The sequence below is a fragment of the Podarcis filfolensis genome, assembly GCF_964270895.1.
Source record: "Podarcis filfolensis genome assembly, chromosome: 14".
NCBI classification, from domain to species: domain Eukaryota; kingdom Metazoa; phylum Chordata; class Lepidosauria; order Squamata; family Lacertidae; genus Podarcis; species Podarcis filfolensis.
Genome location: NC_139616.1, coordinates 43,482,929 through 43,495,124, shown reverse-complemented (window position 1 = coordinate 43,495,124; position 12,196 = coordinate 43,482,929). Strand labels below are relative to the sequence as shown.

The 12,196-nt window shown below is 48.3% G+C and overlaps 1 protein-coding gene across 4 annotated transcripts; it reads left to right on the top strand.

The window, feature by feature from the left end:
* The first annotated feature begins 936 nt into the window (after nt 1–936).
* On the top strand, nt 937–11,076 carry LOC310749100 (uncharacterized protein). 4 transcript variants are annotated; one of them, XM_083585547.1, is made up of 5 exons: nt 937–1,599; nt 2,444–2,501; nt 3,779–3,824; nt 4,737–7,878; nt 8,095–11,076. In XM_083585547.1, exons 1-5 carry the CDS (start codon nt 1,285–1,287, stop codon nt 10,990–10,992), a joined length of 6,459 nt encoding a protein of 2,152 aa, XP_083441673.1. In that variant the 5' UTR covers nt 937–1,284; the 3' UTR covers nt 10,993–11,076. The 4 variants fall into 4 exon arrangements, with proteins under 4 accessions (XP_083441673.1, XP_083441672.1, XP_083441671.1 ...); XM_083585546.1 differs by having other exon boundaries at nt 4,737–10,011; nt 10,117–11,076; XM_083585545.1 differs by having other exon boundaries at nt 939–1,599; nt 4,737–7,216; nt 7,319–11,076.
* The last annotated feature ends 1,120 nt before the right edge of the window (nt 11,077–12,196 follow it).

The window sequence follows — 12,196 nt, the reverse complement described above, 5'->3', positions numbered from 1 at the left end:
ACAAAGGATAGTGTCATGAATCTTTGGCGATCACTCGTAGCCGAGTAAGATTGACTTCCATAAACACGGTTTTAACAATGAGTCCGTAAGTGACTGTGGAGGCCAGCGAGTGAAAGTGTCACGAATACGCCAGCTCCAAGTGAAGTTTTGCAGCCAGCTGCAAAAAGCAGCCAGGAACAGAGAGGCTGGGATTTCACTCAGGCAGAGGAGAGCCGACAGCTGCAGGCTTTGCCTCCTTCTGACCTTGAATGGCAGGATGATAAGGCTGTAGCGGAGAGCAGGCTGGAACACAACCAAATCTCTCAGGAAGCACAAACAGGACTGAACAGGCACAGAGATGGTTGGCCAGAAAAGGAAAAGGCTGGAGCTAATCCATTAAGTCCGAAGAGTCGGCGAATGGGAGGGCTGCTAGATCGGAAGTAACGAGATGCAAAGGGCGATGGTTCAGTATATTCTGTAGACACCGGAAGGAGTTTTCAGAAGGGTCATCTTGAGTGATAATGCCGGCAGCTGCATTAGAGCCATCCGGAGCTATCTGTCTGTTTTTGCAATAAATCCTCTTTTTTAATTACCTACGCTTACTGTGTTAGCGGGACGCGGGTGGCGCTGTGGGTTAAACCACAGAGCCTAGGACTTGCTGATCAGAAGGTCGGCGGTTTGAATCCCCATGATGAGGTGAGCTCCCGTTGCTCGGTCCCTGCTCCTGCCAACCTAATAGTTCGACAGCACGCCAAAAAGTGCAAGTAGATAAATAGGTACCGCTCCAGCAGGAAGGTAAACAGCATTTCTGTGCGCTGCTCTGGTTCGCCAGAAGTGGCTTAGTCATGCTGGCCACATGACCTGGAAGCTGAGGGACCTGGAAGCTCCCTCGGCCAGTAAAGTGAGATGAGCGCCACAACCCCAGATTCAGCCACGACTGGACCTAATGGTCAGGGGTCCCTTTACCTTTACTGTGTTATCAAGCTGGGAACCTGGACTCCTGACAGATAGCGGCATTAAGGGGAACAAGTTTGATCAACTCTGTCCACCCCGAAAGCATCCCTCTCCACCAGCTTTGAGCCACAAATCAGTCCCTTAGCAACCAGGCCCTGCTGTGATCTTATTGTGACATAACTGAGATGAGAGGCCAACATTTTGTACGGAGATCTGCCCCATCTTTTCTCGGACCGGCAACCTGGCTGTCGCAAAGGTCCCAGCTTGGCTTCCTGGCGCGATGGGGCGGATGTAAAACACACACAAACACTCGCTTGGAATGCGCCCTTGACGCAGCGGCGTGGACCTAGCATGAGACACGCATATGCAGCTTTGGTGCTCAGTTCCCTGCTGTTGGGGAAGAAGCCAAACAGAGATCCTTCCCCCCACAGCGGCAGGATAGTAGTGCGGGAAGACCCAGGCACCCCCTACCAGGAGGGGAACAAGCTGCTGAAATTCCGCAAGTCTTTCTGCTTGCAGCATGGCTTCTGCTGGCTTTCGGACTCGCCCTGGGGGATCCTCCTGGTGGGATCGGCCGTGCTGCTTCTGTGGCTGGTGCTAAACATCTGGACCTCATCGGGCCCGGCTTCTTCGCAAGCGAAGCCTCGCGAGGCGACTATGAGCTCGGTAATGAGATGTTTCTCCTTAAAGCGTATTCAGTAGTTATGGCCGAGAAAATTACAGTGGTACCTTGGTTCTCAAACTTAACCCGTTCCAGAAGTCTGTTCCAAAACCGAGGCGCACTCTCCCATAGAAAGTAATGCAAAACGGATTACAGTGGTACCTTGGGTTACATACGCTTCAGGTTACATACGCTTCAGGTTACAGACTCCGGTAACCCAGAAATAGTACCTCGGGTTAAGAACTTTGCTTCAGGATGAGAACAGAAATCGTGCTCTGGCGGTGCAGCTGCAGCAGGAGGCCCCATTAGCTGAAGTGGTGCTTCAGGTTAAGAACAGTTTCAGGTTAAGAATGGACCTCCGGAATGAATTAAATACTTAACCCGAGGTACCACTGTAATCCGTTCCAGACTTTTAAAAACAGCCCTTAAAACAGCAATTTAACATGGATTTTACTACCTAACGAGTGAGAGGAGATAGGATAGCTATCATCAAATAGCAGCTCCAGAAGGTAGGACCAGGATCAACAGATTCAAAGTACAATAAAGGAGGTTCTGACTAAATATTAGGAAGAACTTTCTGATGGTAAGAACTATTCAATGGTGGAACTGTCTCCCTCGGGAGGTGGTGGGCTCTCCTGCATTGAAGGTTTTTAGGCAGAAGTTGGGTGGTCTTCTGTCATGGATTATTTAGTTGTGATCACTGCATTGCAAGGGGTTGGGCAAGATGACCTTTGGTGTCCCTTCCAACCTTATGATTCTGTGACGAAGGCCGACGTAGGAGGATGGCTATCTAAGAGAACTGGAAAGCAGGTAATCCATTTTTCACTTTACTCATCTGCCTTCACACAGGTGGAAACGGTTCTCAAACTAGAGAGAGAAGAAGAGCAGGAAGCACCAGGAAAAAATGGTATGTTTTTGCAACCTGACTTTCTCCCTTAAACAGTGTTCGAAACTCCCATTGTTCTAGGTGCATTTTGCGACAGGGAATTTCAGTAGCGAGAGCAGTTTCTGAGTTCTAGGAGCAGTACTGCACCTAAGATTTCAGATCGTAACTGCAGAGTGGAAGGGGGGGGGGAGGAAAATGTAAAGTACCCCTAAGAGTTAAGTCCAGTTGTGGCCTAGGGTTGCGGCGCTCATCTCGCTTTACAGGCCAAGGGAGCCTGCATTTTTCCGCAGACAGTTTTTCCGGGTCATGTGGCCAGCATGACTAAGCCGCTTCTGGCAAACCAGAGCAGCGCACGGAAACACCATTTACCTTCCCGCCGGAGTGGTACCTATTTATCTACTTGCACTTTTTGGCGTGCTTTCAAACTGCTAGGTTGGCAGGAGCAGGGACCGAGCAACAGGAGCTCACCCCGTCATGGGGATTTGAACCACAGACCTTCTGATCGGCAAGCCCAAGAGGCTCAGTGGTTTAGACCCCAGCGCCACCCGCGTCCCTGAGTGGAAGGAAAGGAAGACCTTTTTCTGCCTCCCCACTTCCAGTTCAGATAGTAACTGGAAGAAGACTGGAGAAGAGTCCCTCTTAAGAATATTGGGGGGGGCATGGAAGAACTAGACTATGTGAAAAATGAACATAATATTTTAGCCGCAGTTCATTCATTTTCAGCTTTGTATTCTTGTTATAAAAAGTGTGCCTAGACATTCCGCTGTTGCGCCCATAACCTAGGTTGAAGGTGCCATTTATCTCCTAGATTCCATATCTCAGTTTTTAACGCTGCCCTTAACTTGTTCTTTTCCAAGTCCTGTAATAATTGCATCTTCTCTGTGGAGATCTATACTGCCATCAGTGTGGGATGTCTGTTCTTGGTTTAACGTAGTGTAAGTCACTTCTTATCGCAAGCCGGCTGTTTTATAAATACTTTTATAAAGAAAGTAAAATAAAACATGCTTCGTCATGGCAATGCCAGCAGGACAGTTGTTGACGTGGGAATGACAATAAAAGAAAAACCCTCCCACAGAAGTGAATGGAGGATAGATAGAGAAGAGCGTTTGTGTGGAAAGTAAAGGTAAAATTTACATGTGTTGCTCCGCCTACTTTTAAATCGGCCCCACCCACTACTGCCATGTGGCTCTCAGGCCAAAATGGTTTTCATACCCCCGAGTCGATGTCATTAATTGATTAAACATTACAGAGCTATAATAAATCTTCAAAACAAATAATAATTATTTTTTTTGTCGTAGAATGTCTTTGCGTTTGTGGGACACCGTTAACTTCTTATTTAGAAAGGTAGGTATGTCCTCAGTAACTCTAGACAAAAGGGATGTTATTTGGGCTGTTTTCTAGGGGGCGCCCAGGTGGAGAGTCTTCTGGGAGAAGACTGGTAAGGGTCCTGGGGAGTAAAAGGCAGCCCCTTACGTCCCAGCTGGCGCAAAAGCTAACAAGGGATGAGTGCAAACAAGATATGCTAACAAGGGATAAATGCAAACCAGAAAAGCTAACAAGGGATGAATGTGAACAAGAATCAGGCTCGTATCGGGCAGCAGCTTTCCAGGCTTTCAGGTCTTTCCAGGCTGTACTTAAGAGATGCTGGGGACTGAAGCTGGGACTTACTGCATGCAAAGAAGATGCTCTGCCATCCCTCTGTTTTCCCTCTGTTGTTTTCCTCCAGAGTAGACACAATGACATAGAAGTTAGACCTGCCCGCTAAGTTCTGTGGGTCTGCTCTGTATCTCCCTGGCGTTGAATTCCATCCTAAGGCGGTTCCTAAAATGTTTTGTAGGACGCAACTCGGTCCCCACTCCCCTCAACACAAAAACAAAGTTTTATCTTGCTTTATGCTAACTTGGTACTTTCTTTTCCACGCTGCCTTTTCTTTTCTCGTCCTCATGTGATTGCCCAGCCCAATCTTAGAAACTGCATAGACATGTAGTTTTTAAAAATGTGAACTTTTAGAAATGGTAGGAATTTGGGTGGTGTCCAACGTTAGTCATGCTCAGAATAGCCCTCTGGGAAATGAATGGGCATGCAATACCCAGGTCCACTAATTTAAATGGATCTATTATTTTAAAGCATTTTTAAACCATACACACACACACACACACACACACACACACACACAAAATTAAAATTCAGTTGGACCTGACCCTTATTAACGCACCAAATGTACAAAACAACTCTGTTTCGTCTTATTTCTTGCAGTTGTGAGCGGCCTTGTGAAATTCACCACTGTTCTCTTGTTCCATGTGAAGATATGGGAAATTGGCATAAAGAGGAGTGTTTATGTCCAGAATATGATGGATTTCCTTCATTGAAGTATGAGGCCATTTTAAGCCATGCTTCCTGCTCTTCCTCGTCCACCTCGTCTTCCTCCTCCTCCTCCTCCTGCCTACCTCATTTTAAATGCCTGGACTTGCATTCGAGTTCTGAAAACTTCCAGGATGCTAGGGATACTTCGTGGACCGTATTAGATTCCTCGGATGTGACGGAGAGCAAAAGCTTCGATTCCTGCTCCAATTCGGACGAGCCCTGCTTGATAGTGCCGAAGCGTGAACCGTTGGAGATCCCATTGCTGCCTGAAAGACATATAGAAGTCGTAAGAATCCCTTCCTTCCCGCCTATGGCTCCGTTTACACAGATAAATATTCTCCAGAGCGCGACTTATAAAAAAGAAGACCAGGTCATCTTGGTGGAAAAATGCCTGGCAATTCGTATGGGCCCTGCACCATCACATAAGGCCAAGCCACCCTCTCCTCCCAAACTGATGGAGAAAGACAGTGTTGAAAGTTGCACGGATCAAGAGGAGAGGGAGGAGAAACCTCCAGAATTGTGCTGCTCCGACCAAACGCCACTTCCGTGTATAGATATGGATGTGACGTGCGCACAGGAACATTCTAGCGCCTCAGAGGAAAGCTTGCCAAAGCCGTCTTCTCCCACCGGTCAGCGGCCTGCGACAAAAGCAATCTCCTGCACCAGCTCCCCTCCGCGTGACTCTGAGCTGGCCCCTTTAGTCCTGGAAGAGATGGACAGGGAAATCAGAGGCTCTCTTGAATTTCACGTCAAAAAGAAAATGGTTCAGAGGCGGTGTGGCGTTCCCACCCTCGTCTCCAAGTCTGAATCATGGTTTCGACCCTGTGTGGATGAATTTTACGGGGAGCTTGAAAGCAGCCCCCAGAGGCCAAAGAGAAAGACAATTTGTGCCCGAAGCCCCCTGCCTCTTGAGTCTCCACACAGAAATACCACGTTGCTCTATGCAAAACCTTTACGAGAATCTCCAGGGACCAAGAAGTATTACCTTCTCCATTTGGAGGACCAGCCAAAAGAGAGCAGGAAGCCTTGTTTCCTCACGAAGAGGCCAGGCCATAAAACCGGGACTTCCCCTGGGAAGTATATTCTCCTCTCGATGGAGCCAGAAGACGTGAAGAAGCTCACTTTCCACATGACGGTGAAGATGTTAGAAATGCAGACGGGCGCCTTTCCAGAAATGGTGGAAGAATCCTTCCGACTCTACAAGGTCCTTTCTGCAAATCCTCTGCCCAAGCCGATCCGTTTTGGCAACAAAACCCCAAGGCCCAAACACATCTGCCTGCCCTTCGCCACAGGAGAGGCTCCTTGCATCATTGACCTGAACATCGGACACAAATACTTGGCCTACAAGTCGAAACTTCCAACGCCCTATTCAAAGTCGGTGGCGGAGCTGACCTACAGTTCTTCACAGCTGAGCAGGACTGAAACAAGTATCATGAAAAGGGCGCCCCCTGAGCCTTACACACCCAGCATCATTTTGAGGAGGCATCCCAAGGAGGAAACACCTCTTGGCTTGGATCAAATGCTGATAGTTCCAGAGCCCCCAAAGCCACACAAAATGGGGATGCAGGCAGAGACAGCATCCTCCAGCAAGGTTCTCCGGTTTTCCTTGAGTACCGATGGAGCGTCAGCTGAAAGAGAAGGAGCGGGAAAGGGAGTGGAGGCTGAGGGCCGACAAGGGATCAGAGGCCGTGAATTAAGGCACTTCCAGGAGGAGCTAGCGGGAAGGTCATCCTGCGTGATTCTCCCGATTTTCATTGATGAGAGAGGAACAGTGGTCAGTGGAAGAACTGCAATGGCAAAATTAAGGGACCACCCAACAGAGCTGGAGGGAGGGCCAAGCCACGAGATTCTCGCAATTGCTTTTGATGAGAGAAAGATAGAAGTCAGTGGAAGAACTGGAATGGTGGAATCGAAGGACCAACAAAAGGGGGTAGAGAGAGGACCATGCCACGAGGTTCTCCCAATTTTCTTTGATGAGAAAGGAACAGAGGTTGGAGGAAGAACTAGAACTGCAGAATCAAAGGACCGCCAAAAGGAGCTGGAGAGAGCGTCACATCACAAGGTTCTCGCAATTTCCTTTGATGAGAAAGGAACAGAGATCACTGGAAGAACTGGAATGGTGGAATCAAGAGACCACCAAAAGGAGGTAGGGAGAGGACCATGCCACGAGGTTCTCCCAATTTTCATTGCTGATAAAGGAACAGAGGTCAGAAGAAGAACCAGAACTGCAGAAACAAAGGAACATCAAAAGGAGCTCGAAGGAGGACCAGGTCACAAGGTTCTTCCATTCTCCTTTGATGAGAAAGGAGCAGTGATCACTGGAAGAACTGGAATGGTGGAATTAAGGGAACACCAAAAGGAAGCGGAGGGAGGTCCACACTATAAGGTTCTCCCAATCTTATTTGATGAAAAAGGAACAGTGATCACTGGAAGAACTGGAATTGTGGAATCAAGGGACCAACCAAAGGAGGGAGGACCATGTGACAAGGTTCTCTCAATCTTATTTGATGAGAAAGCAACAGAGGTAGGAGGAAGAACCAGAACTGTAGAAACAAAGGAACTTCAAAAGGAGCTGGAAGGAGAGCCAGGTCACAAGGTTCTTCCATTCTCCTTTGATGAGAAAGGAGCAGTGATCGCTGGAAGAACTTTAACTGTGGAATCAAGGGACCAACAAAAGGAGGTAGAGGAAGGGCCATGCCACAAGGTTCTTGCAATTTCCATCGATGAAAAACTAAGAGAGATGAGTGGAAGCACAGTTATGGTAGAATCAAGGGACCAACAAAAGGAGGTGGAGGGAGGTCCACACTACAAAGTTCTCTCAGTTTTGCTTGATGAAAAAGAAAAAGCGATCAGTGGAAGAATTGGAATTGTGGAATTAAGGGAACACCAAAAGGAGGTGGAGGTGGAGGGAGGTCCACACTACAAGGTTCTCCCAATCTTATTTGATGAGAAAGCAACAGAGGTCGGAGGAAGAACCAGACCTGTAGAAACAAAGGAACTTCAAAAGGAGCTGGAAGAAGGGCCAGGCCACAAGGTTATTCCAATCTCATTTGATGAGAAAGCAATAGTGATTGCTGGAAGAACTGTAATTGTGGAATCAAGGGACCAACCAAAAGGGGTAGAGGGAGAACCATGCCACAAGGTTCTTGCAATTTCCATTGATGAGAAAGTAACAGAGATGAGTGGAAGCACTGTTATGGTGGAATCAAAGGACCACCAAAAGGAGGTGAAGGAAGGGCCAGACCACAAGGTTCTTCCAATCTCCTTTGATGAGAAAGGAATAGTGATCACTGGGAGAACTGGAATTGTGGAATTAAGGGAACATCAAAAGGAGGTGGCGGTGGAGGGAAGTCCACACTACAAGGCTGTCCCAATTTCCCTTGATGAAAAAGGAACAGTGATCACTGAAAGAACTGGAATTGTGGAATCAAGGGACCAAACAAAGAAGGTAGAGGGAGGACCATGCCACAAGGTTATTGCAATTTCCATTGATGAGAAAATAACAGAGATAAGTCGAAGCACTGTTATGGTAGAATCAGGGGACAAACCAAAAGAGGTAGAGGGAGAACCATGCCACAAGGTTCTTGCCATTTCCATTGACGAAAAAGTAACAAAGATGAGTGGAAGCACTGTTATGGTGGAATCAAAGGACCACCAAAAGGTGGTGGACGGAGGGCCAGGCCACAAGGTTCTTCCAATCTCCTTTGATGAGAAAGGAATAGTGATCACTGGGAGAACTGTAACTGTGGAATCAAGAGACCTCCAGAAGGAGGTGGTGGGAGGGATACGCCACAATATTTCCCTTGATGTGAAAGAAAAAGATATTGGTGAAAGAACTGCAACTGCAGAATCAAAGGACCAAAAAATGCAGGTGGAAGGAGCGCCAGTTCACAAGGTTACCTTTGTTGAGAAAGGAGCAATGGTCAGTGGAACTACTGGAACTGTGGAATCAAAGGACCAGTTAAAGGAGCAGGAGACATGTCCAGTCCAGACGGTTCTCCCGGTTCCCCTTGATAAGAAAGGCACAGAGGTCGGTGGAAGTCCTGGGACAGCAGAAACAAAGGACAAGCCAAAAGAAGAGGACGGTGCACCAGGCCAGAAGATTCTTCCTGTTCCCCTTGATAAGAAAGGAACAGAGGTCGGTGGAAGTCCTGGGACTGCAGAACCAAAGGACCAGCCAAAGGAGCAGGATGGAGGGCCAGACCAGAAGGGTCTCCCAGTTCTCCTTGATAAGAAAGGAACAGAGGTTGGTGGAAGTCCTGGGACTGCAGAACCAAAGGACCAGCCAAAGGAGCAGGATGGAGGGCCAGACCAGAAGGGTCTCCCAGTTCCCCTTGATAAGAAAGGAACAGAGGTCGGTGGAAGTCCTGGGACTGCAGAACCAAAGGACCAGCCAAAGGAGCAGGATGGAGGGCCAGACCAGAAGGGTCTCCCAGTTCTCCTTGATAAGAAAGGAACAGAGGTTGGTGGAAGTCCTGGGACTGCAGAACCAAAGGACCAGCCAAAGGAGCAGGATGGAGGGCCAGACCAGAAGGGTCTCCCAGTTCCCCTTGATAAGAAAGGAACAGAGGTCGGTGGAAGTCCTGGGACTGCAGAACCAAAGGACCAGCCAAAGGAGCAGGATGGAGGGCCAGACCAGAAGGGTCTCCCAGTTCTCCTTGATAAGAAAGGAACAGAGGTTGGTGGAAGTCCTGGGACTGCAGAACCAAAGGACCAGCCAAAGGAGCAGGATGGAGGGCCAGACCAGAAGGGTCTCCCAGTTCTCCTTGATAAGAAAGGAACAGAGGTCGGTGGAAGTCCTGGGACTGCAGAAACAAAGGACCAGCCAAAGGAGCAGGATGGAGGGCCAGACCAGAAGGGTCTCCCAGTTCTCCTTGATAAGAAAGGAACAGAGGTTGGTGGAAGTCCTGGGACTGCAGAACCAAAGGACCAGCCAAAGGAGCAGGACGGAGGGCCAGACCAGAAGATTCTTCCTGTTCCCCTTGATAAGAAAGGAACAGAGGTCGGTGGAAGTCCTGGGACAGCAGAAACAAAGGACAAGCCAAAGGAGCAGGACGGAGGGCCAGACCAGAAGATTCTTCCTGTTCCCCTTGATAAGAAAGGAACAGAGGTTGGTGGAAGTCCTGGGGCTGCAGAAACAAAGGACCAGTCAAAGGACCAGCAGGAAGTGCCAGCCCAGAAGGTTCAGAAGGTTACCTTTGATGAGAAAGGAACAATGGTTAGTAGAACTACTGGAACTGTGGAATCAAAGGAGCAGCCGAAGGAGCAGGAGGAAGTGCCAGCCCAGAAGGTTTTCCCAGTTCCCCTTGATAAGAAAGACACAGAGGTTGGTGGAAGTCCTGGGGCTGCAGAAACAAAGGACCAGCCAAAGGAGGAGGAGGGAGGGCCAGTCCAAAAGGTTCACTCGGTTTCCCTGGATAAGGAAGGAACAGAGGTTGGTGGAAGTACTGGAACTACAAAGCAACAGCAAAAGGAGTCGGAAGGGGTGCGCCGCAGGGTTCTCTTGCCTTTCTTTGAAGAGAAGGCGAAAGAGGCTGGCCCAGCTGAGAAAGCAAGGAGTGGGCAAAAGGAACCAGCGACTGAGTCTGGCTCCTTGCTTCCTTCTCCTTCCACTGGTGGAAAGGAGGCAGAAACGGAGAAAGGGGCAGCAGTGGCCGGTGGAAGCAGGCCGGAGATGGAGAAGGCCAGGATCCGGAAGAAGGAGGCCTCCATTATAAGGGCAAGCCTCTTCCTCGAGCTGGACCTGGTGAAAGAGAAACTGAATCTGCACTTGAAGAAAAAAATGGAAGCCCGGCTGCTTCCGTCCCAGGGAGCAGAGCTGCAGGTCCACGTTGGCTTTGACAAAGAGGCGAGAGGAAGGAAAACAAAGAAATCAGCACAGCCGAGCCATTCCGCTGACCCTCAGCCCAAGCCGAGCCGGCCCTTCTGTTACGTCTGCATGTCCCTGGATAAAAGTGGGGTGGCAGTCAAACCTGTTTGCTGGGTCCTTCCAAAGCGGATTTTGAAAATGAACGGGAACCGGGTTCCCCAGGTGGTACGATGGGATAGCAAATCCAAAACTGGTCCAACTAGCTCTGCTCCTTCCGGCTTGGCAAAGGAGGCAAAAGGGGTGCCAAAAAAACCTGCTGTGACAATCCAGCCGTTTTAGAGAGAGAAGGGGATTTCTTTAGAAGCAGAAGGGATATTGTGGTGGGGAGGAAGAAACTATTAAAGATATTTGCCTAAAAGCGAAGCCCAGCTGCTGGCCATCTTGTGCTGTTTTATGACAGTTTGCTCCACATCTGCGTATGTTAATGTCGTGGAAGAATTCTCCTAGGGACTGAGGAAGGAAAAATTTGGTTCCGTTTGCTACAAAACCCCACACTTTGTGAAGCACTCTGCAAAGCAAAACACAGCGATAGCCTTTGGAATTTGCATTCCGGTTTAATTCTGCAGCGCAGCTCTCCTGACAAGTAATGTGTGCAAAAAAAAATAAAAAATTATATACTGGGGTAAAGTGTGCAAATAGATGCATGTACAAGTGAAAATAACATCTAGAGGTTTATTTTATCGGCAGAAACATAAACATTAGGGAAATGCATTGCAAAAATGTGTATATTGGGCGGAGTTTCATACAAAAGATGTATACGGGCAATGACCGTTTTGCAGGGGGGTTGTGTTCATGACCCCTGCGCGCATCAGTGGAGTGCATGGAAGTCCACCCTGCCCCGTTATGCCCTCTTTTGTATGACCCCACCCCCTTTTCTGGCCCCATCTGTGTTGCGGCGATGCGCACATGTGTGGTTGCTTGTTCTTTGAACACATGCAAAACAGTTGTTGCCTTCATCAGACATTTGCACTAAAATGCTGGTGGAGTTTCATGAGGACTTTAAAAATAACAATAAAATAACTGATGTGGAAATGTGCGGAGAATTTAAAGATGAGGGAAATAAGAAACTGAGAAACTGAAATTAGCAGATTTGCCCACCCCACTCACCACAAGCCTGTTGGCAGAGTAACTAAACTGCAGCTAGGAAGCCTGCTCAGAGTTTCTGCACTGGTTGCCCATTTGCTCCTGGGCCAAAGCCAAGGCGTTATTGTTGGCCAACAGAAGCACAGAAGCATAGAATTGTTGGAAGGGAACCAAGGGTCATCTAGTCCAACCCCTTGCAATGCAGGAATGTCTTTTTTATTTTTAAATAAATTTTTATTGGTTTTTTTTCATAATTTTATGCATTTTACCATAACCATTTCAAACATTAAAGTACAAGGTTCTTTTCAACCTTCAGGGCTCCTTCCCTCCCTCCATGGGTTCCATGTTTAAGATTGAAATACCTACAGTGGCTCCCAGTATGTTTCCAAGCACAATTCAA

Coding starts and splice junctions, on each gene's coding strand:
- LOC310749100 (XM_083585544.1), top strand. CDS start 1,285: ATGAGACACGCATATGCAGCTTTGGTGCTCAGTTCCCTGCTGTTGGGG. Junction 1,600..2,443: donor GCGAGGCGACTATGAGCTCG/GTAATGAGATGT, acceptor GCCTTCACACAG/GTGGAAACGGTTCTCAAACT. Junction 3,825..4,736: donor TTAACTTCTTATTTAGAAAG/GTAGGTATGTCC, acceptor TATTTCTTGCAG/TTGTGAGCGGCCTTGTGAAA.